This window comes from Lolium rigidum, chromosome 4 (assembly GCF_022539505.1).
Source record: "Lolium rigidum isolate FL_2022 chromosome 4, APGP_CSIRO_Lrig_0.1, whole genome shotgun sequence".
In the NCBI taxonomy this organism is placed as follows: domain Eukaryota; kingdom Viridiplantae; phylum Streptophyta; class Magnoliopsida; order Poales; family Poaceae; genus Lolium; species Lolium rigidum.
The window spans coordinates 256,990,501-257,015,394 of NC_061511.1; the positions used below are offsets into that span (position 1 = coordinate 256,990,501).

Sequence of the window (24,894 nt, forward strand, 5' to 3'; positions counted from 1 at the left end):
CGGTACGTGACTACATGATGTTCTTGTCCCATCGCACCCCCATGTTTTTTTTTTGAGTTTTGGGATAGTAATATAAGTTTTACCTCTCTAATAAGCCATAACATGTATTGTATCCCTTTAGATCATAAATAAAGTATTAAGTGATACCATCTAAAGATTACACTTTGCTTGTATCAGTATTCTCGTAAGTTCACCTAGTTCCACCCTAAAATTTTATCTTGGTTTACATACAACAATCCTATCATGAAGTTACAAGAAAAGAAAACAAGCATGACATATTGACACTTACTCCACTTTTGTAACTAGCTACAAGCGAAAAAGAAAACTCTCGAGAGCTCAAACTCTATCTTATCCGATGCCATGACGCGTCAGAAATTCCGATGAACTTCAATGGCTACAAGGTACGCGATTCCTTCAGACCTCACGAAAAGGTCAGATGAGATGCCGATACTTATCATATCCTATTTTGTCGTGGAGTTACAGGTGTCCCGCGCGCGTTCCAAGCTAACCGACATCTTCAAGACGCGGTCGAAACAAAACGGCAGCTACAAGGCGCGATGTAATCCGTCACGCCATGCCACATGCGTTTCTACTCACTCCCGGCGGCAACGGCGTGCTACAAGTTTCCAAAAAAAATCCACATGCAAAGGTCTCGAGTATATCGAAACGGGTACCCCATGCGCCTTTTCCGGCATTGTAATTATATGTGCCACATATAAATTTTAATTCTGCTATGCTAGTGTGGTAAAGCTAAAAATATATAATTTGAATGGGGATGAAGTTATGGAACACCTGTGGAGCAACATTTTCGTCTTTGAGAGTGACTATTTTCGCATGGACGTGTACATTTTTTTTTCTATGGAATGAGAGTAACAATATAACATTGTCACCTTTTGGACGAAAATTACAAAGACATGTATGTACTAGTACAATAAACTCCACACTCCAAAGTGAGGACGATGTTGAGCATCAACCGACGGCTCACGTGGTACAGCTCCGCAGCCCGATTCAAGGCGAGCCGGCGACAGGGCTGTGGCGGTGTTGCGGTACCCCATGCAAATTTGCCATGCCATGCAGCTCCCCACCTGACGCCGTCGCTGACGTGGCGCAGCATCCACAGCTGGATCGCGCACAAGTAACCCTTTCCCCCCAATCCACATCTTCCTCCCACACTTCTCCCTCCCTCCAATTATTTTTCTCCCCTCACCTCTCTCTCTGCTCTGCACCACCACCATCAGCAAACCCAAGTGGGGGCAAAAATCCCCCCATGTCGCCATCCCTCGCCGGCCCAGATCCCCGCCTCGCCGGCGCAGACCCGTAGGCAGCATCGATCTCGATGGGCGGGGAGGCCCCGGAGCCGGGCCGCCTGACCCGCGCGCTGAGCATCCTCGACGGCAGCGGCGTCCCGGAGGAGGCGCTGCACCTGGTGCTCGCCCACGTCGACGACCCGCGCGACCGCGAGGCCGCCTCGCTCGCCTGCCGCCGCTGGCACCGCATCGACGCGCTCACGCGGAAGCACGTCACCGTGCCCTTCTGCTACGCCGTGTCCCCGGCGCGCCTGCTCGCGCGCTTCCCAAGCCTCGAGTCGCTCGCCGTCAAGGGCAAGCCGCGCGCCGCCATGTTCGGCCTCATCCCCGACGACTGGGGCGCCTACGCGCAGCCCTGGGTCGCCCACCTCGCCGCCCCGCTCGAGTGCCTCAAGGCGCTCCACCTGCGCCGCATGGTCGTCACCGACGCCGACCTCGACGCCCTCGTCCGGGCCCGCGGCCACATGCTGCAGGAGCTCAAGCTCGACAAGTGCTCCGGCTTCTCCACCGACGCGCTACGCCTCGTCGCACGCTCCTGCAGGTACATACAACTTCGCTACTTACTACGAACTCGCTCCTCCTACTGGCTCTTCCGATCTGCGAAGTAAGCCGGATTTGGGATAGAGTTAGCGACTGGCCGCAGAATCGAGCTCATGTCCCGAAATAGGAGGGGCAATCATGGAGCGCCGATCTAATAACTGCTTTCTCCAAGTAGAAACTAGTTCTACTTCTACGTAGGATAGGACGGGTGGTGTTTGCCCAAAGTAGCTCGAGATCTGGATGCCTCCTATCCTATTGTTTGTAGGGCATGCTCTCCGTACTCTCCTCCTCGCATGACGACGACGAGACACGATGGTAAATGGTGATACAATACAAACCATACCATAGCATAGCAGAGTTTCATTGCCTTATTATAGTTGCATCTGCATGGTTAGAGTTTGTTGCCTTGTAACTGTACTGCAACTACTACTTTGTGCCTTCTGTTTCCTTCCTAATAAGTGATTAATTCGATGTTCTCAGCTTCTGTCTGTTGGTGATGATGAATCAGAGTCCATTTCACAGCATTTATTCCTCTTAAGTAATTTGCAAGAGATCGTCACCAAATCTGGCAGCAACAAAGCATTAGTGATTGACTTGACCAAAGCTTTACTCGTCTGTTACTCGAATCGTACTGTTGTACAGCATATTAGTCGCCAGTTGTTTGTTGTTTCTGTTATACCAGTTAATTCTAGAATAGGAAGAACTATTATGTAGTGCCAGGCTGACTATATTTGCTACATGAGGTTACCTTTTCAAAATTAGTTGTAGTTTCCTGTGCATAGAGTTTGTTGCCTTGTAAGTGTACTGTAACTACTTTGTGCTTTATGTTTCCTCCATAATAGGTTATTAATTTAATGTGCCAAGTTTCTGGTTGTTGATGATGATGATGCATAAGAGTCAATTTCACAGCATTTATTCCTCTTAAGCAATTTGCAAGAGGTCACCAAATCTGGCAGGAACAAACTGTAAGGAACAAAGCATTAGTGATTGAAATGACCAAAACTAGCTCGTCTTTTACTCGAACCGTGCTGTTGTACTTGTACAGCATTAATAGTCAGCTGTGTTGTTGTTTCTGTTATACCTAGACTAGGAAGTATTATGTAGTGTCAGGCTGACTATATTTGCATGAGTTTCCTTTTTAGAAAACTAGTTACAGTTTCCCCATTCTGACATTGGATGCGTTCTATGAAAAAAAACTAGATTTACTAAAAGGAACAGTTGATTTCGTTGTTGAGTGTATTCTGGTTTCTGAATGAAACAAATGGAAGTAAGCAAATCAAACAAAAGAGGTATTCTAGAATAGGAAGTATTATTCTCTTGACCAAAGATAGCTCGTCTTTTACTCAAATCGTCCTGTTGTACAGCATTTCAGTCAGCTGTTTGTTGCTTCTTTTATATCAGTTAATTCTGGAATAGGAAGTATTACCGACTTGACCAAAGCTAGTTCGTCTTTTACTCGAATCGTTCATATTTGCATGAGTTTTACCTTTTTAAAATTAGTTATAGTTTGGTCATCCTGACGAGGTCATTGAATACGTTCTATAAAAAACTAGAGTTACTAAAATGCAAAAGTTAAAAATAAATCTAGTTGGTTTCATTGTTGGATGTATTCTGAATGAAACAAAAAAATTATTTAAGATCATGCCACCATTTTCATCCATTTTGACGAATTTGGTACTAAAAAATTCTCCAAAGGAATCCCAAATTTGGTAAGCTATAAATGCTTTCAATGTTTCATGCATGCCACTTAATAAAATGCAAAGAGCAGATTATATTGACTTCACTTTGAAGACTACTGAGCTGCCCAATAAAAGCTCAAAAACAACTTGGGCACTAGAATATTACTCCCTCCGTTCCTTTTTAATTGACTCGGATTTAGTACAAACTTGTACTAAATCCGAGTCAATTAAAAAAGAACGGAGGGAGTTCTTCTTTATTTATCTAAGCCGGTAATATATTTCTTACGTAATTGGAGTACATTTGTTTTCCATGTTGGTCACCACTTACCACATTCGGGAGTATTTATGCTGCTATAAGCTACATTTGTTTCTCGTCAGTGCACTTCTTTATTCTCTAACCACCCTATTTTGAATGCTTTGGTTCATTGTTAGTATCTTGCTAAGATCACTGCACTAACATGTTGCACGAAATTCAGCAGATCACTGAGAACTTTGTTTCTGGAAGAATGTACAATTACTGATAATGGCACTGAATGGCTCCATGACCTTGCTGCCAACAATCCTGTTCTAGTGACATTGAACTTCTACTTGACTTACCTCACAGTGGTGCCAGCTGACCTCGAGCTTCTGGCCAGGAATTGCAAGTCACTAATTTCACTGAAGATTAGCGACTGTGACCTTTCAGATTTAATTGGATTTTTCCAAATAGCTACATCATTGGAAGAATTTGCTGGAGCGGAAATAAGTGAGCAAGGGGAGCTCAGAAAGTATGCAGATGTTAAACTTCCTTCAAAGCTTTGCTCCTTTGGACTTACTTTCATGGGGACGAATGAGATGCATATAATCTTCCCCTTTTCTGCTGTACTCAAGAAGCTGGATTTGCAGTACACTTTCCTCACCACTGAAGACCATTGCCAGCTCATCGCAAAATGTCCCAACTTATTAGTTCTTGCGGTAATGACGGTGCTTGTACATTGAGACGATATATAATTAGTGATCTCATTTAGTTATTGGTACTAATAACTTAAATTTGCTTGACAGGTGAGGAATGTGATTGGAGATAGAGGATTAGGGATTGTTGCAGACACATGCAAGAAGCTACAAAGGCTCAGGATTGAACGAGGGGATGATGAACCTGGTATGCAAGAAGAGGAAGGAGGAGTTTCTCAAGTTGGCCTAACAGCTGTAGCCGTAGGTTGCCGTGAACTGGAAAGCATAGCTGCCTATGTGTCTGATATCACAAATGGAGCCCTGGAATCTATTGGAACTTTCTGCAAAAATCTCTATGACTTCCGCATTGTCCTACTAGACAAACAAGAGAGGATAACAGACTTGCCACTCGACAATGGTGTCCGTGAGCTGCTGAGGGGTTGCACGAAGCTTCGGAGATTTGCGCTATACTTGAGACCAGGGGGGCTTTCAGATGTAGGCCTTAGTTATATTGGACAGCACAGTGGAACTATCCAGTACATGCTCCTGGGAAACCTTGGGGAAACCGACGGTGGATTAATCAGTTTTGCAGCGGGGTGCCGGAACCTACGGAAGCTTGAATTGAGGAGCTGTTGCTTCAGTGAGCGGGCTTTGGCTCTCGCTATGCTACAAATGCCTTCTCTGAGGTATGTATGGGTGCAGGGCTACAGAGCCTCTCAAACGGGCGGAGACCTCATGCTGATGGCAAGGCCCTTCTGGAACATAGAATTTACACCTCCCAGCACCGAGAACGCAGGTCGGCCCATGGAGGAGGATGGGCAGCCTTGTATCGATAGACATGCCCAGGTGCTTGCATATTGCTCACTTATTGGGAAGAGGTCGGACTACCCGCAATCTGTTGTTCCTTTGCATCCTGCGTGAATGTAAATACACTAAGCCGGTATCTTCCCGCTATGTTCTAGCCCCTGAGTTTGTCGGGAAATAAGGATGTTTGTATGTGGTTATTGTATGGATTTAGATAGCTAGCTGCTATGTACTGGAATAAGCGTAAGCGCATGCTATTTTTGCATAGGAAGATGTATACTACTATGTAACATTGTGCAGGTGCAACTGTGACGCTTCTGTGCATTCTCCCCGGATTTGTAACATTGGAAGTATGTAACTATATAAGCATGCCTGGTTTTCGCAGCCTACTTAAGTTCTCTGTTGTGCATAGGACATAGGTGTTCCCTGGAAAAACCTCTTGGTGAGTCGCATGCTGCACGATCTGTCTTGAGCATGATGTGCTCGTCTGTTGAAACTTTTGGGAACAGAGCAGGATCATGAGACTTGTAGAAACAGGAGGCATGCCACAAACTGCAGATGCAAGGTAGCATTTTGCAGTTAAAACCAAGAACAGCAGGTGAAGCAGCCCATGTTTGGCTTCATCGATGATGAGGTTTAAGTCGTGTCAAGGCATACAGCCCATGTTTGGCTTCATCGATGATGAGGTTTAAGCCGGGTCAAGGCATACTATACAATGCCCTGGATTTGGCGTTACTAGGCGAAAAACGCGACAGCGATTCATGACCGACGGATGAGTTATACAATGGCACGATCCAAGACTAAGCCTGGTGATTGATCAGTAGTTTGGCAGTCTATACGTGACAGTGACAAGGGTGTCCATGTCACCATCGCCAAAAACTGTAGCATACCCGTGTAATGCACGCACCATAGGATACGGGCGGCGTCTTCGTGTACTCTAAGGTATACATAGGAATATCCGCCCGGATAAAAAAGAAGAGAAAAAGTTAGCAACTGCATCTCTATATACCAGTGGCCATGTTACCGACTGGTCTGTCATCAAGCCGATCATGTGCATAAGTTGTGAAGATGTCCACATGCACATTTCTTTTCGTTTATTTTTATATTTTTAATAAAGGAAGCATATTCACCCAGAACCAACTCGCATTTCTCCTTATACTTGAATAGCAGCATAATAATGATAGTGGTTTTTTTTAGAGTGCTTCAAATAGATCGCTTTTGGAGTTCTTGTATGATGTATCTAGATATCGTTCTGAACTATTACATCTTTTTCAAAATAAGGGATATACAATGGTTAATAAAAGAACGTCTTATCTTAGTCATTGCATGTAATTAGATAAGACAAAATAACATGTTATACAATGAGTTATGTCTTAGCATTGTCCCTATGATTATGGTTTGCATGCTCATTAAATTATGGCATGATTAAACCATGAACTAGAAAATAATGTCTAAGATAAGACATCTCGTACAATGGAGAAAAATGGTTTATCTTTCTAGCTAAGAGATGATCTCTTAGTTAAGAGAAACATGCCTCTTTTTTCAGTTTCTCACTCCACCAGCTTAACAGTTATCCAAGTTATCCACAGTGGCATAGCTAAGATAAAAGCAATGTTCACGCTCTAAGTGTCGCGAATTTTTCTAGATATAAATGTATCCAGATGTATTTTAATGTGTAGGTATATCCGTCTTTAGAAACACACTACTTATTTAGAAAAGAGAGTACTACTGATGTTAACAACCCTTGCCATTTCAGGATATTTATGCACTTCAACTAATTTTGGTTGCGCTGTAAAAAAATGTTGCATGCAATGTTTACTACTCCCACTAGTAGGAAAAGCCTCACCAGTGGCGCATGAAAATGGGCTTCTGTGGCGCACGGGAGGTGCGCCACAGAAACGTCGCCACAAAAATAAGGTTTCTGTGGCGCACCTACCCATGCGCCACAGAATTAAGGTTTCTGTGGCGCACGTGAAAAGCGTGCGCCACAGAATTGGTTTTCAGTGCGCCACAGAATTTGCTTGTATTATACACGATTTTGTGCTGCCTGCTATACACATGCAGTTTATAGACAGCAATATACAGATATACAGGTTATATACAACAACATTCAGATATAATATAAATATCATGTACATTGCACAGATATAACATAGACATCATCATCACATTACTTAGAGCCCGATCGAAATACATATATAGTGGCAAGTGTCAAATGTTTTGCATACAACTCTTAATTCATACAAAATTCACAATTTCGAGATACAAAGTAGTCTTCATCCGGTTCCTCCTTTGCTCCTCATCTCTACCCACCAGGCTCGCTTGCATCGGGGTCCTTCATCCAGTTCCTACTATGATGAAAATGGAAGAAAGTGAGACCAACAAGTCCGGTGCACAAGAGAAATGGAATAAATGCCTCATACATTGTTGGTCAACACAAATATTAACATTCAGGGACGGTGTAAGTGAGACCAAGTCCGATGCACAAGAGATTGATATTTGTGCTATCTTACCGAGCTCACTTACGCCGCCCCCGAGTGTACGGTGACCAAACATTTTAATCATCGGCATTTTGAAAATCTCAAAGCAAATGGAATGACAAAATGCAATAAGTGCCTCATACATTGTTGGTCAACACAAATACTATGGTCAGAAACCATAGTTGCGGTATACACCGCAGTATACTTTGCAGAAGGGCCCCCTTTCCCCGGCCGCCGTTCCGTGAACGGGTGCTTGACGACACAACGACGCCGATCTCGCCTCTCCGGCGCGGAACCACGGCAGTCCCTCGCCGTCCGAGTGAACGAGTCCTTGATGCAAAGACCGTGCCGGCCTGCCCAGCATTATGCCGGGCCGTGTTGCCGCGCTTCAGGCCGTGTGTCCCGCGCCTGCTGCTCGCCTTCTTGCCCGGTGAACCAATAGACTGATCGTTGGAATAAGGAAACCGATGACGGCCGGTCGCAAGATTAAATTGCGATCGGCCGTCATCGGCTTCCTTATTCCAACGATTAGTCTATTCGTTCACCGGGCAAAAAGGCGAAGAGTGCATGGCGCCGAGACACGGCCCGAAGGACGGCAACGGGGGTCGGCATGATGCTAGGGAGGCCGACACCGTCTTTGCATTAAGGACTCGTTCACGTACTGGACGGCGAGAGAAGAAAAGTGGTGATGCACCGGAGAGGCAGGTCGGCGTTGTTGTCTCGTCAAAGACTCGTTCACGGAACGGCGGACGGGGAAAGGGGGCCCGTCTACAAAGTATATTGCGGCGTATAGGTGACCAAACATTCTAATCATCGGCACTAAAATGGAAGAAAGAGCCAAGTGGTATCTCAACTAGATATCATATGCCTCATACTTTGTTGGTCGAAAGAAATATTAACATTCCGGGATGGGGTCAGTGAGGCCAGGTAGAATGCACAAGAGATTGATATTTGTGCCATCGCACCAGACTCGCTGGCCCCACCCCAGAGTGTACAAGTGACCAAACAATTTAATCATCGGCACTAAAATGGAAGAAATGCCAATGCAATTAAGAAGTAGCTAGTATGAACTAAATGGAATGCCTCATACTTTGTTGGTCGAAACAAATATTAACATCCGGGGATGGAGTAAGCGAGGCCGGGTAGGATGCACAAAATATTGATACTTGTGCCATCACACCAGGCTCACTTGCTCCACCCCGAGTGTACGAGTGATCGACCAACCATCTAATCATCGGCAAGTACAAAAACACCAACAAACCAGCAACCATGGTGACATAAGTCAAGATGCTCAAACACACATAGCATGCATGGATCAGATGCTCCAAAGGGATTATTCATCACTTGGTATATAGACCAAGTGATGCTGGCAAAAGAGAGGCCAATCAAGAACCAGTAAATCCAGTAAGTGATAGATATGCCTAAACAAGCAACAACACATAGCATATCCCAGCTAACCAGATGAGACAAGTCTTGGTAGCCAACTGAATCACCTAGCCTTTTAAAACCATCAGAAACAGTCCTTTTTCTTCAAAGGATACCACACTGGCATTCATTTACATGATCCCCTACTGTGGATATCTCTATTTTCATCAAAGCCAACAAGAAAAGGATACCACAGTGGCATTCATTTACATGATTCCCTAATGTGAATATCTCTATTTTAGTATACCATCATAAGCATTCCATTTAAATCACACATTTTAGTATCTGTTCTTATCCAAGTTTTTGCCTCAGCCTTTGCATCATTGGCTGAGCCAAGACATCAAGCATCTGGCCAGGGAGCATTCTTTCTTTTTAGGGAACTATATGAACTATATGCACATGATCCAGTAAGCATCCCCACTAATCAGAGCATTATAAGCATAGTAGCATACCATCAGCTCACAAGAATCCATCAAGTAAATCTTCACAAGGATAACACAGTAGCATAGTAGCATACCATAAGCTCACAAGAATCCATCATTTTCTTCACAAGGATACCACAGTAGCATACCATAGTAGTATTTCATGCATTTAAATGAACCAGTAGCATCAAAACCAACCAAATGTCCAACTAGCAAGCAATACCAAGTGAGCAAGTCTTCATTACCTTGTACAGGTTCAGACATGGATTTATTTCCAACAAAGGATGGAAATCAAATTAACATCATTGAATTAAATTGAATCATTACCACCACATGGTTCATCAATAACAAGTGGCAGTAAACCTCCACAAACAACAGGTACATATGATCCAGTAAGCCACACGAGCATAGCAAGTGATATAAGTTGACAGTAACCAACACCAATATGCAGTAGCAGCATAGAAGTGTCACTGATATAGAACACTCCAATAAGCATCACTAGCTCACCAGTTAATGGTAAGCAAGTACAGAGAGGCATAGAAAATTTCTATTGCTTAAGACAAGCAACAACAAGGATTAGCAGCATAACAATATACTAACCACTAGCAATCCAGGCTCCAAATGGAACCTTTGGAGCAGATATATATAGAGCCAATATAGCATGTCACTCCAAATGAAACAATCCATATGCAGGCAACAAAGTAATTTATTCAGATACTGCACATGAGCAGCATCACTGAATCAAAGAAACTAGCAGCAATGCATCCAAAGCAACAACATCAATGCATCCAGAGCAACAGCAATGCATCTAGAGCAGCAGCAGCACAACCTAGAAGCACGAGCATTTCGTCGAGCACTTTGTGCTCGCGCGGGAGAGTAAGAGGGAGGGGAGGGGAGAGAGTTCACCGACGACAGGGGTGGAGGAGGAGGTTGACGACGACGGCAGCGGTGGAGGAGGACGCGACGGCTCCTCCACCTTCACGCGACGGCGGCCCCTCCTCGCGGCGGCCCCTCCTCGCCGTAGCGGCAGCTTGTGCTGCAGGTGGCGGGGATGGGAGGACCGTGGCGGCATGCGGCCCTCGCGGAGGAAGGCGGCGGCGACGGCGATGGCGACGACCATGGCGGCGCGCGGCGGATCGGAGGAGAGGGGAGAGGGAGAGGGAGGGGAGAGGGGAGAGGGGAGAGGTGAACAGGCGGGGGAGGGCACGGGCGAGATGATATAAGTTACCTTAATTTTGTGGCGCACCCGAGCAAGTGCGCCACAGAATCAACTACTTTTGTGGCGCACCGAAGCACGTGCGCCACAGAAAGATTTATTTCTGTGGCGCAGCACGCCATGTGCGCCACAGAAATACCTACACTAATAATTGGTGGTGGCAGGATGTGGGCCCCACACAATTTCTGTGGCGCAATGTTCAGCGGTGCGCCACAAAATTAAGCTATTTCTGTGGCGCACCTAGCATGGTGCGCCACAAAATAACATTCTGTGGCGCATTTTCAGTGGTGCGCCACAGAACTAAGCTCTGCCTATAAGGGTTTTCCTACTAGTGTCCCTCTGTCCGGTTTACAGAGGCTACACGTATCTCTAGATCATCAATTTTGCTAACATAATATAAGTTGTATAACTTATATCATTAGAAAGTAAAATAATTAAAACTTGTATCGCAGTGGTCAAATTTATAATCTAGAGATACGAATAAGAATATAAGAGCATGCCTAACAGCCCCCTTATTTCTCTGCCCCGCGAGTTTTTCACCCCGTATCCTAAAAGTGCGTCTTGCTGAACCATTCCGTCTAGCAGACCCCGTATTTCGCCCTGTATTTTTAAAAATTAAAACCCCGGGAAAATTAAACCATAGTTCATCTTCATTGATCATACACTGGATCATACATATACATAGCGATCTATCGCGATCCTAGCTACTCGAGGATGATGAATGGCACGAAAGGCCCCACGGCGGCAGCCTCCTCCTCTGCCCGGCGGCGGCCTCCTCCTCCCGCCGCGGCGGCAGCCTCCTTCGCCCGGAATTCCGCCACGGCGGCGATGGCCGCCGCCTGTTCGTCTGCCTCCGCCCGCGCCTTCTCGGCGGCCTCCGCCTCGGATTCGGCCACCGCCTGCAAGTATGCCGCGTCCTCCTCTGCCTCCTCCGCTTCCTCCTCGCCGGCCTCCGCCTCCTCCGCCGCTGGTGCTGCCGATGCGCGCCGCCCATGCCGCCTTCGCCGCGCGCTCACGCTCCCACTCAGCGCGCCACTTCTCGAAGGCGGCGCCGCTCATCGGCTTGAGCGGCGGATCTTGGCGGTACCACCGCCCACCGGCGGCGAACTCCCGGAGCGAGTCCGGCATGTAATACGCGCCGCCGTACTTGCAGGCCGCACGGCGGCTCCCCGCGGTGGAGCGCTTGCATTTCAAGCGGCACGCGTCCTCCACGGTGTCCGGCGAGCGGGATCGCTTCGATCCGCTCGCCGGCGAGGCGCTACTACGGCGGCGGGAGTCCATGCAGGTGGCGGCGGGTGGAATGCGGCGTGGGGGAGCGACTAATTGCTCGCCGGAGCAGGAGGAGGAGGCGGCGGCGCACGGCGGAGCTAGGGTTGCGAGTGAGGGGTTAACCCCTCACTCGCACCTGCGCCCACTATAAGTAGGGGGCGACGGGGCCGATTTCCGGGCCCGTATTCCGCCGAAACGGGCCGGCCCGAATACGGGGCCTGCTAGACGCCCAAAATCGCGCCGGCCCCGTATCCCGCCAGAATTTTACGGGGTGGACGGGTTATACGGGGCCTGTTAGACATGCTCTAATATCTATAAACCTGAACGGAGATAGTATTCCTTTTCCAAAGGAGAGAAATTCTGCCGTTGGCCTCGACCAAAGCCCAGACACACACTGACAAAATCACGCCGTCACCACGTCACAAGGTGTTTGAAACGGTTATCCCAAGTGCAAGTGGCGCCATCAAACAGATACACAGTTCGCCTCGTTTTCGTCGTGAGATCCACCCCATCTTCTCCACACTCGCTCGCTCGCTTCTGCTTACCACCATGGCGGCAGCGCAACGCGAGGACCCCGCGCCGCTGTACAAGGACGCGACGGCGCCGGTGGAGGCGCGCGTGCGCGACCTGCTGGCCCGGATGACGCTGCGGGAGAAGGCGGCGCAGATGGCCCAGATCGAGCGCACCGTCGTGTCGCCCCGCGCGCTCACGGAGCTCGCGGCCGGCAGCGTGCTCAACGCCGGCGGCAGCGCGCCCCGCGAGCGCGCCTCCCCGGCTGACTGGGCGCGCATGGTCGACGACATGCAGCGCCTCGCCCTCGCCTCCCGCCTCGCCGTCCCCATCCTCTACGGCACCGACGCCGTCCACGGCCACAACAACGTCTTCGGCGCCACCGTCTTCCCCCACAACGTCGGGCTCGGAGCCTCCAGGTACCCCAAACACCTGACGCCGTATGACACCCATTGCCCCCATCGACGCAGCTGACCGTACCCCGTTGACTTCCAGAGACGCAGAGCTTGTGCGCAAGATCGGCGAGGCGACGGCGCTCGAGGTCCGCGCCACCGGCATACACTGGGCCTTCGCGCCCTGCCTCGCCGTGAGTCAAACTCAAAAACCTTCCTGATTAACCGGCGGTGCCTATTTGAGTGAGGCCTCCCTGATATACCTTTCCTCTGTCCCGTGGGCTACCTCCAGGTTTGCAGGGATCCGAGGTGGGGGCGATGCTACGAGAGCTACAGCGAGGACCCAGAGATCGTGCGCTCCTTGACCGGCATTGTCACCGGCTTGCAGGGCCAGCCACCGGCGGATCACCCTCATGGCTACCCGTTCCTCGCTTCGGTCAGGTAATTCCATTGGGGAGATCTACCGTGACTTGTCAAGACGCCCATAACCTGTTTGTTGAAATGACACTACTTGATTTGCAGGGAGAATGTGCTTGCTTGCGCCAAGCATTTCGTGGCGGATGGTGGCACTGACAAGGGGCTCAACGAGGGGAACACCATATGCTCGCCAGAAGATTTGGAGAGGATCCACATGAAACCTTACCCTGATTGTATAACTCAAGGGGTGGCGACGGTCATGGCGTCCTACTCTAAGTGGAATGGGGAGCCATTGCATGGCAGCCGCTATTTGCTCACGGATGTTTTAAAGGGCAAGCTTGGCTTCAAGGTAGTTTAGCATGTGCTATTTGATTGGTATCTTAATGCAAACTTCGGATGTGAATAGTGACTATCACCTGTCTAAAAAAGAATGGTGACTATGAGTTGTGAACATGTCATCATGTCTAAGCTCTTGTTTCAGGGTTTTGTGGTGTCCGACTGGGAGGGTATTGACAGGCTCTGCGAGCCCCGAGGGTTTGATTATCGCTATTGCATTGCACAGTCAGTTAATGCTGGAATGGATATGGTACTAGTTATTAAGTAGTCTCAACATATACTCTACAGCGAGGACCGGTTCTTTTGCATTTGCTGATCAATCTACAGATTATGATACCTCACAGGTTTGAGAAATTCTTGGAAGATCTTGTGTTCTTGGTGGAGACGGGGGAGATACCAATGTCACGGATTGATGATGCTGTTGAGCGGATCCTAAGGGTTAAGTTCATATCTGGAGTGTTTGAGCATCCATTTTCAGATCCGTCTCTACTAGATAGTGTCGGTTGTAAGGTAGGTTATTGTTTCTATGCTTCTGCATCTTAACTCTCTCAAATTGCATATCACTGATGATATACGATAAACTAAATTGTTCAACTTTCAGGAGCATCGGATGCTGGCTCGAGAGGCCGTCCGAAAGTCTTTGGTACTTCTGAAAAATGGCAAGAATCAGAAGGAAACGTTCCTTCCATTGGCCAAAAATGCAAAAAGAATACTCGTTGCAGGAACACATGCTGACAATATCGGATATCAGTGTGGTGGGTGGACAATAGCATGGCATGGAGACAGTGGAAAGATAACTCTTGGTAAGAAAAACTCGATTTTATTTCGTATTACTTTTTAATTCGAGGGAGTATTTACAATTACCTTGGTACTGAAGAAACTATTGCTCATCGGGAATTGTAGTTACCAAGTAGTTAGGGATAATGTATGCCCAACTTTAAACTGACATGATGCCTACAGATGTGAAGTTGTTGCTTCTAAGTTGAATTTTAAGGTGTTTGCAGTGGACCATTCAAGTATTATGTCGTAGTTGTCTGTTTATGGACTGAAAGCATTGCCCCACTTGTACTGAAAGCCAAAATAAAATACAAGAGACACTGGGATGGTAATCCAAACAAACGCTGAAGAAATGCCACAATGCAAGCTTCCATGAACAGTTACTACCCATTCGTTTCAAGCTAGGCATCACCACTTTTAATTAGGTTTATTTTTTCTATTTATTAAAAATAGTTTCATCGGGTGCAAGCAGTATAAAATCTGCACTCTGCACAGTATTATGTTAAGAAACAGACATATGATATCTAAAGTTCTAAACCAACAGGTACAAGCATATTGGAGGCCATACAAGAAACCGTCGGAGTGGAAACTGAAGTTGTGCATGAGCAAAGCCCAACAGAAGCTATCCTTGAATCTGGAGGCTTTTCTTATGCAGTTGTTGTTGTTGGCGAGGTTCCTTATGCCGAATGGTTGGGAGATAGAACTGACCTTAGTATTCCGTTCAATGGTTCCGAACTTATTAATCGTGTTGCTAGTAAAGTCCCTACCCTAGTGATTGTGATATCTGGAAGGCCCTTGGTCATTGAACCACAAGTACTGGAAAAGATAGATGCTCTAGTTGCTGCCTGGCTACCTGGAAGTGAGGGCATGGGAATTACTGATTGCCTGTTTGGAGATCATGATTTTGTGGGCACATTGCCTGTAACATGGTATAGATCTTCTGATCAATTGCCTATAAATGTTGGAGATGTTAAATATGATCCCTTATTCCCTTTTGGACATGGGATGAAAATGTTCAGAAGCGATGAAGTTTCACCGTAACCTCATAATTGGTTTAGTTATACATTTGAATCGTAATGTTACGTATGTTGTACCCGTTGAGTGTTGGGTTATGTAAAGGAGAATAATGTAGTGTTGAGAATTATGGTATAAGGTGTACAAACCATGTTTTCATATATATTCTTATATTTGAGTTGCTCCTTCAGTCACTTAATCATAAATATTTAGTTATTAGCCTCTTCAATTGAGTACTCCGTTTTGGTTTGCTCATGTTACTTTATACCGATGGAAGCTAAAATGAAGCAAAGGAGAATTAGTCTACTCTTGTCATTTACTGTGTCAGTATATCATTGTAGGAAAGTTCAGGGTGATAAGTTGGAGAGTGGACTGATGATGAAGTGAACAGAATAATAAGAAATAATTGTCATTCTGAATGTTGCTGAGAACCTAGCTGAACCTGTTTCTTGGAATCACCTTTTCTTATATTGGTAAAGGATGTAAACACAGGCTGCACAGCAAGGCGGAACAGTAGTCCCGTACTGAACAATTCACCAAAAACGATCGGTTCAGAGAATTGAGGTGCTTCCAGACTTTGATAATTGTCTATTTATGGTATACTGGAACTCAATGGAAACTAATTTTATGATATGTTTTCGAATATTCAGGTTCTTGCCATATTGCTCGCTGGTCGTCCTATGTAACACAAGTTTTAAAAGATTTGCAAGCTGGCTCCATGATGCATCAGTGGGTAACATTTCTGTACAGAGGATTTTCAGATAAAGAGCAAAGAAAACTCTGTGGAGGAGGAGGCAACAGGTATGAATTCGAGGTATAGGGATGAGAGTAATAATCAGAAGATATATGCTTAATTGTACAGATCAAGGTCGACTACCAACAGGATGCCCTCCTGGATTTTCATTTCTTGCTGAGAGGTGTATCCAACACAATATGGTAATCTCTGGCCCAAACTGGGTTTCTGCTGGGGGCCTGGAACAAAGTTCTTGAGTTACAACGCATGGGCATATAGTATTGCCAATTAGATAAACTGAACAGACAATGCTTGCTGCTGAGAAGCATTATTCATAAAGTTCCCATTAAATATGTGGTATACTGTGAAAAGTATCTTTCCTTGCACTATGTATTTTGTTTGGATGTTAGTATTTAGAACTAATCTACTGATGTGATTTTCCTTTCCCTTGTTTCTCATTGAATATATTATGGATAAAGTAGGAATTGAGGTATGTGATGCTCAACTTTTTTGTTTCTTTTTTATATATAAACCAGATGCCCATGAACTATTTACCTGGTTTTAGAGAATTCACAGATTACTGCAGCATGAAATTTGATAATTTTTAATGATGTCAAATTGCTGCTCTGGTCAAGCCTGTATCTGAGGGGTTCCTGGAGAAACGTTTCTTGGAAATAGTATTTGAACAACCATATTTGATACTTGTATCCCTTTCTTGATGGAATTCTAATGGTAGCTCTTCCTGTTACATATTAGATGTACGATACAATTGGTTTATTTGGCCACATTCGGGGTTTATGCACATGTATGTTAGCTTCATGTTTGTATTGTGAGCTGTAGAGTTGCATGTGGTAAGTATCTAAGAGAAGTCATATGTATCTGTTCTTTTTTAGTAAACATGTATTTGTTTTTTCTGAAACTAAATGAACTTGTTGTCTTTGCTCTAGATGCATGAAACATTCAACTTGTATCCGTTTGAAAGTTCTATGGGTTTGTATCTTTAAAGCATGTGGAATTATAATATGCAAGTTCAACCTGTTTACATAGTTTTGTGCCTAAATCGATAGAGTAAAAATGAAGAAGGTTTCGTTTAACAGTTTCCCATAACAACATGACTTGTACAAGCTAGTGCAATAAGTTTCGTAAGCACATTATGTAACTGGCTGGACCTTGATGGAATTTTCTTGGCTGGAACATGTCCCACTAGTGACAGAACTGATGGAAATATGGAAGAGAGCGACGCAAGTTCAGCTTGTTTACTTGATTTTGTGGCTGTCAATGAATTGCAGTAGAAATGATGATCGTAGCAAAACTTTACTGTATCAGTTCTTCCCACAATAACATGACGTACAAGCTAGCACAACAAGTTTCCAAAGTGCATTATGTAACTGGTTGGACCTTCATGGATTTTCTTGGCTGAAAAATGTCCCACTAGTAGCAGAACTGATGGAGATATGGAAGATAGCGACGCAAGTTGGCTGTGGTCCAAATACAGTTGAAATGGTCCCTGGTTCATCTGTAGCACTCGCTGCACAGTGAAGCTGACCGTTGAATCAGATTTACTGGTGAGCATTGCAACTATTTCTCCCGAGGGCTGTTTCTTTAAGCGATCTCCTAAGAATAGCAAGTGAATAGTTTCTGTTTAGAGGCTTCAAATTCACAAGGTTATGGTGGGTGGCAATAGCCAAAAGGCATACTACTAGATAGCATGAATGGTGAGGATAAAAACGGAACCAGATTTTTTCTTTTCTTAGGATGGATAACGGGTTTAGCTTTCTTTTGCATTCTCAAGGGAAAGATCACGGGGGCATGGGGCACTATGATCTGATCTAAGGTTCAGTACTTCAGTCATAATTTTCTTTTAATATATCGATGGCATACCTGTCAAATTAAAGTGGCCGATCTAGTTGACAGGCACCATGAGATATTTAGCGACTTGCAACTTCACCTCATATAGCAAATTTGAAGTATATTCTTACCTTGTTTAAAAAAAAAAGTATATTCTTATTTCGTCCACAGCTACGCACCCTTTGGTTTACTTAGATCACTGGGAACCACTTATAAAGATGTCCTCTTGCATGAGTTATCCTCTTACTTGAATCTAGAACTGTTTCAGATTGAGGAAAAACGTAGAATTGCAGTGCGTCAACTCTGGTAGGGCAAACACTGTCAAGGGCGTGAAACAAGAAAAGGTTGTAACTGGTAGTTGTTTATATTGCTTCACCAGTTCACCACAAGAAAGTTTTTGCCCCACTCGGTTCCCCACAACACATTAACACATTCGGTCTGGTTGCATGTGCCCATTATTGAGCCATCTTGTTGCATGTGCAGCTCCCCTAGTTTCAACCGGAGCATAGAATAGTTGGATGGTCCCTCTTACATTTTCCGTTGCACAAACGTCAGTGCTACATCTGAACATGTGACACATCCATGTCGTACGGGTACGGCCATGTTTCTTTCTATATACGAGAGTGGGCACCTCCTCCACCGGCTATCCATTCCCAACACGAAAATTGGCGGTTTATGACACGAAATTGGTATCATTGCCTCATATGTGTGTTTAGGTGTAGTTAACCTAGCGACCTGGCACATTTTGTTCGGCCAGGCTGGATGAATTTTCCAACCAAATTCACCAAAAAAAAAAATCAATACATGAGTCAAAATGGCCATACAAAGAACGAAAATAATGGTTCAAAATACTGCTAAGTAAGTCAATCACAAAATCCACATAATTAATGGATAATCAAATTGCAAAACGGGCACAAGTTCAAACGAAATGAAACAAAGTAGGATAGATGTTGGCGATCACGAGCCACGTTCGCATCTGATGGCTCGCTTCTTCTGGAACTAGGCCCTTTGGCCAGATCCTCGCCCGCCGTGCGGTTCAGATCTAGGCTAGGGCCCTATGGACACGCTCGTAGCATGGAACATCAAGTGACGATGACCGCGAGCCGGCGAGAAGGGAGAGCTGCTTAGACCTGCATTGTGGGACACGATGTGGTCGATGGCAAAAGTGATGGGCGTCGTTGTAGATGTGGTTATGTGTCTGGGAACTTCTCATCGACGACGCCTAGGCATGCCGATGAGGTTATCTCAGCGGCCACCCTAGCGGCAGCGGCGCTAGCTTGCTTGGCTGTATTCGCTCGCACGACGGGCGCATCCGTCCTTGTGTTTCTTGATCTATATCACCCTCTCACAAATCGTCGGCTCCTTTTTCAGCATCTTGGCCTTCGTCGTGTGGCCGAAGGCAGCGACCCGCTATGGGGTTGGTTTGGGGCCGGTGCTGGGAGGACGGGGAGCGCTACTTGGGGCGGCTTGATCGGCATCCATGGCGGTGACGGAGTCCATTGCAGACTAGGTCTTGGCAAGGGTGAAATACGACTTTCGGGGTGGCGGGAGTGAGAGCAATTTATGTGCGAGTCGGGTCATGTAAGTATGTGAGAGGGATGCACGCGGACTCGCTTGATGTCCGTGCCGATGCATCTCGAGTTAAAATTTAGATCGCGGATGCGTCGACGCGAACAAGCTAGGCAGCTTGTGTCACCCTGCTAGGCTGGATTTAACCTATTTTCCAACCTCTTAACAGTAAACGAATACAATTACGTTGGATCGCTAGAGGCTTAAAAACATTAGAGACGTACGGTTGCAGATGGAGCTGTAGAGGTCGGTCCCCTACGGTGATGCATGGATGGCTGGCTCGAACGGCCTTTGATGCAGCGTCGGAGTCACGCAGCGGCGGTACGGGACCTCAGTTGGTTTCGGGCCTGGTTGGTCTTGCTGCTCTTCTGCACGACACGGTGTGTGGCGATAGGGATGCCCTGGCTGCGGTCGGGGCGTCTCGTCCCCACATCACTCAACCATGACGTCGTCGTCTCCGTCTTCAGTTGTTGCCGGGTTGCCACCATCTGACTCGACTGCCAAGGATAGGTGAAGCAGCAGCGGCAGCTGATCTCGACAAGCTCTGTGGCTCCGCGCGCGGCCTACACTGAAAGAAACAGCATGCATCGCTAATTGGGCAGCCATGACTCCATGAGGTGTGTCCCGCCTCCTGCCATCGTTGCATGTACGGTTGCAAAACGGACATCCTAAAAATCCATATGTAGATACATCAAAAATCAAAAATATGTTAATCTTATACAGTAAAAAAAAAGGAAACTCAATTTGGCTCCCAGATGTATATGCTCTCTGCAATAGAAAAATATATTTTGAAGGGACGAAACTTTTTAATAAAAAATTCGACATGTTCGTCTCCATGTTAAGACGTTCGTTAAGTTTCGCGAAAAACCGATAATTCATGTGTTCTATGTAAAAAGATAAAACAATTATTGTGAAGACCCTTATTTTTAGCATCGAATGTTATCTTTTTTTTACATAGGCCACACAACAAGTTGAATTTCATTAAATGACTTTGTGAGTGTGTAGCACGTAAAGATGTATATGCGGATTTTTTGTTTCTAAATTTTTAACAGTTCAAAATGTTTCTAAGATGCATTTCAAAATAGAGGAAGCATATGCACATATGTGCCAAAACAAATGCATCTTACATATATTTTGAATTTCAGAAAAATGAAACAAAAAAATTTACGTACATGTTTACGTGCTACCACTAGTGGAAAACGGGCCTTTTGCACCGGTTGGTAAGGGCTATATGCACCGGATGCCCAACCGGTGCAAACAATCCGGTGCAAAAGGACCCCCTTTTGCACCGGTTCAATTACGAACCGGTGCTAAAGGGTGCACCACGTGGCGGCTCCCGGGCGTCCGAGCGGGAGGACCTTTAGCACCGGTTCGTTGTCTGCCGCGGCAGAAAAACGTCCCAAAACGCTGCCGCGGCAGAAAAACACTTTTTTCGAATTATTTTCTACTCCCTTTTTTTTTTCTTTTTTCGAAATTTCTAATATTTTAGTTATTTCACAAGTTTAGTCTCTAACTACCCTTATCTCTAGTCCAATTACTTACTCGTGCTCAAACTTCCCGCTCGATCACCCATCCTCCCACTACTCTAGCACTAGCACGCTTAACTTCCAAGTTCCTTTCCATCCCGCATCCAAGTGCTTCGCGCCCATGTATGTGATAGTAGTATCATATCAATCCTATTAACATGTCGATTGATGTCATATTTCTTTATTGTTCGAATTTCAAATAATTATTTTAATAAACCAAAGTAATGTTGTAATAATAATCTTGAATAAATAAATAAACATTAACTTTATAATTTGTATTATTTTTTAATTATTTTCAATTTTCAATTTTTAATTTTTTTTGCCAAACCTAAAACCTAAAAATTTGAAAATCTTATAATTTGCTAAAAGTAATAGCAATCTTTATGCAGGATGCAATTATTAATTTTAATTTTAAAAAATAAAAAAAAATCCTAAATTTCTGGAAAAAAACTAAAATCTTCATGCTTTCATATTTTCATTTGGAATTTTAAAAATCTAAAAATTAGCTAACCGGGTAAACCCGGGTGAATTCGGATGTAATTTTTCCCACGATGATTTTGATATATTATACGTTTTTTTCGACGTCGTATGCAAAAGTTAATGCGGTTTTACCATTTTTCAAACATTTTTTGCAATAAATGTGAAAATTCAAATTTGTTAATTTGCATAACATACATGAATCTCAAAAGATTTTATTTTTTGAATAATCTATCATTTTCTTTTCTATTTTACAGTGTTTACAAAGGCGATCCACGGGGGCGGGGGGTGGAGGTGCGTGGGGAGCAGAAAAACCTTTTGCACCGTTTCGTATTACGAACCGGTGCAAAAGGTCCCGCACGAACCGGTGTTAATGCCCCCTGGACGTGCAGACCGCACGAACCGGTGCTAATGACCCCTTTAGCACCGGTTCGTGCCAAATCCGGTGCAAAAGCACTTTCGAGGACAGGATAAAAGCTCTTGTTTCTACTAGTGTACACGCTCACAAAGTTGTTTCATAAAAAAAGACTAGTCATATGAGGTGTGTAAAAAGACAAAATTCGGTGCTACAAATAATACTTTTCACAAGATAAATCTTCTCTTTTTTACATAGACAACAAATTGGTTTTCGTGAACTTGACGAACGCACATATAATATGGAGATGTACATGTAGAATTTTTTGTCATAATTTTTGACACTTTAAAATATGATTTTTTGGTAGAGGAATACGCACCCGGGAGCCGAATTGAATTTCCGAAAAAATTGCACTAGGTTGACTTTTAGAATAGATATATACGGGTTTATGTCGGCTCCTTATTGTAGCCCAAGTTGCATACTTGCATGCGTGTTTATAAAAAAGGCACTGTCGATTTGATTTTGCATAGGTATTTTTTTTTTTGAACAAGGAGTGCCCCGAAGGGCCAGAAAGCTTCTCATTAAATCCAAACGGAGGAGGTACAAAATATTACAAAGGACCCCGTAAGATCTAAATACACATATAGGGCCCTAGTATTTGCAGAAAAGACCGCACTGAGAGATGAGAAAATGCAATCAGGTCCTTCTCTTTCCCCACCGTCGAGCCAGAGGTCTGCTACTCCGCCGTCATGCGAAGAGGCGGGGACGGAACCACTTGCCTCTACGCAGCCGTAGTATGCGACTGCAAACCTCAGGAAGGGCCTCGCAAAGGAGGTTAATTCGCCGGAAACCATCACCGGCAACTGGATAGGCCATGGAGTGGCCTTGGATGTGCTCAAGAAAATTGCTTCCCACTTCCCATCTGCAGAGAACCAGGCGCATCGTCTCCTCCCCTCGCCTCCACGGCCGGTCGGAAGAGATAGAAATACACAGTAGCATCTCTGCATCAATTGGTAACCGCAAGCCTCCACTTTATTTAAGGAACTTTGGAGAAATCCAGCTTCGGCCGTCGCCCACCATGGACACGAACGGAAGAACCAAAATCCCCCAATCCCGGCGCTGCTTGCACTCACCGAGAGAAAGCTCCGAGGCAGCCCAAGGCCACCTCCATGCCAGACTTTGGCACTGCGGGAGACGCTGCAGCTCCTCCACTTCCCCTCGCCGCCTCGGCCGGCCAGAAGAGGAATCACCGCTACGCATCCCGAGCTCCGACGCTGACCATCGCTCTTATTCTTGGGGTCTCCAACCTTGGCAGTTCCTCCATGAATCTCCCACCTTGGGAGCTCGACGAAGATCAGCAAGGAAGGTCTGCCGGCGCCGAGCGGCGGCACCGAGCGGAAGAGGCCCAGCGGCATCTCGCCATACGCCACGGAGGCGCACACAACTACTCCTACACCTACAACTACAGCGAGAGCCAGCAAACCTACTCTATACAGGGACGCCCAGCAGCCAACTCCACCTCTTCTCCAACCGGCATGGCCGGCAGAGGGAGATAGGAGCGGCGCCGGGAGCACGGCGGCGACTCTCAAGGTCGGGGAACGGATAAGGGAGAGGGAGAGGATAAGGGGCTCGTGATATGCATAGGTATTCTTTTTAGTGATCAAGCAAAACGAAGAGATCAAGAGGGACTTGGTGGTGGGAGGTGTTTTTTCTACTCAATACTATAAATATTTATAGTAGCACCAAATAGTATGTGATAGATATGGACGAGCTGTCTTCAACGATTACAAAATAAAATTAAGAAGGAACGCGGAAATTTTCGAGGTCTCCAAATACTTTCTTCTTACATGACACAATCTTGTACTTCACTGAAGGTAGCCGAACGTAGCTTAGATATCAAACCATAGACCTGTAAATATCAACGAAGGTTTTCATATAATTTTAATTCGATCCAAAATGTCTAGGCCACGTGCACACACGCAACCATTAAAGTAGTCAATCCAACCGGAGGTGGAGGCGGAGCTAGGTGGGAGTTATTCCCTCTAGTTCAAAGTATGTGTCAACAACGTTTTACCGATACGAATATAATACGGCTAGGTACATCAATATTTAGATATAGTAACTATTGTGAAACCAAGGTAGCAGTCTCTCAGGAGTAGGTATAGAACTTGTGTTTACCGAATGATACCATGATAGCAGTTTTTAAAATTAAATTTTTTAGTTTCTAAAAAACCAAAAATAATTATGGGTGTTCATAATATGTGTGTTTACATCTCCTAAAATTTTCAGAACCAAATCCGAAACACAAACGGAGGAACAAAAATGACAAATCCAACATGAATAGTGTCAAAATGACAAAACCACAAATGACACTATTCACATGTCAAATTTTCTTTTTTTTTGTTTCGCAATGTGGTGCTTCGATTTTGGTTCTAAAAATTATAGGGATTATAAAAAAAAATTTGAACACTCACATATTTGTTTTTAACTTTTTAGAAACTTGGAATTTAATTTTTTAACAAGTGGCATCATGGTATCATTTAGGGATTGATATCATTGGATATTTTTCCGTAGTAGGCAGTGGAGTTAAACTAGTCGCGGCCCCCTGCCGGGAAACTACACCTGCCCGTTTACGCCACTAACCCCTCTGCTAGTTGCCAATGGACTAATGTTGGTCGGTTGTGGAGCGCATTTGTTTACTGCTCGGGCACCGGGGGAGCGCATGTCAAGTGCCGATTACGCCAAAAACCAGAGCTTTCGCTCGCTCTCAGTGCGGGGTTAGCTATACCTACTAATTAAGCTGGTCTCTAGGCGCCTTTCTACCGAATCTAACCACGGATACCTGGGCCTTTCCCTTCGTTTTGGAAA

The 24,894-nt window shown here is 45.3% G+C and overlaps 2 protein-coding genes across 3 annotated transcripts; both read left to right on the forward strand.

The window, feature by feature from the left end:
* Positions 1-1,336: 1,336 nt before the first annotated feature.
* On the forward strand, positions 1,337-5,649 carry LOC124707561 (coronatine-insensitive protein homolog 1b-like). 2 transcript variants are annotated; one of them, XM_047239223.1, is made up of 3 exons: positions 1,337-1,848; positions 4,003-4,480; positions 4,568-5,649. In XM_047239223.1, exons 1-3 carry the CDS (start codon positions 1,337-1,339, stop codon positions 5,375-5,377), a joined length of 1,800 nt encoding a protein of 599 aa, XP_047095179.1. In that variant the 3' UTR covers positions 5,378-5,649. The 2 variants fall into 2 exon arrangements, with proteins under 2 accessions (XP_047095179.1, XP_047095180.1); XM_047239224.1 differs by having other exon boundaries at positions 4,006-4,480.
* Positions 5,650-12,621: 6,972 nt separating this feature from the next.
* On the forward strand, positions 12,622-15,717 carry LOC124650321 (beta-glucosidase BoGH3B-like). Its single transcript, XM_047189861.1, has 8 exons — positions 12,622-13,001; positions 13,078-13,168; positions 13,267-13,415; positions 13,497-13,740; positions 13,873-13,977; positions 14,055-14,237; positions 14,329-14,530; positions 15,049-15,717. Exons 1-8 carry the CDS (start codon positions 12,622-12,624, stop codon positions 15,543-15,545), a joined length of 1,851 nt encoding a protein of 616 aa, XP_047045817.1. The 3' UTR covers positions 15,546-15,717.
* Positions 15,718-24,894: the final 9,177 nt, after the last annotated feature.

Bases quoted from the DNA above. Each gene is read 5' to 3' on its own strand.
- LOC124707561 (XM_047239223.1), top strand. From the start codon at position 1,337: ATGGGCGGGGAGGCCCCGGAGCCGGGCCGCCTGACCCGCGCGCTGAGC. The intron at 1,849-4,002 runs GTACATACAACT...CACGAAATTCAG, and splicing joins CTCGTCGCACGCTCCTGCAG to CAGATCACTGAGAACTTTGT. The intron at 4,481-4,567 runs GTAATGACGGTG...TTTGCTTGACAG, and splicing joins CCAACTTATTAGTTCTTGCG to GTGAGGAATGTGATTGGAGA.
- LOC124650321 (XM_047189861.1), top strand. From the start codon at position 12,622: ATGGCGGCAGCGCAACGCGAGGACCCCGCGCCGCTGTACAAGGACGCG. The intron at 13,978-14,054 runs GTACTAGTTATT...ATCAATCTACAG, and splicing joins TTAATGCTGGAATGGATATG to ATTATGATACCTCACAGGTT. The intron at 14,238-14,328 runs GTAGGTTATTGT...TTCAACTTTCAG, and splicing joins TAGATAGTGTCGGTTGTAAG to GAGCATCGGATGCTGGCTCG.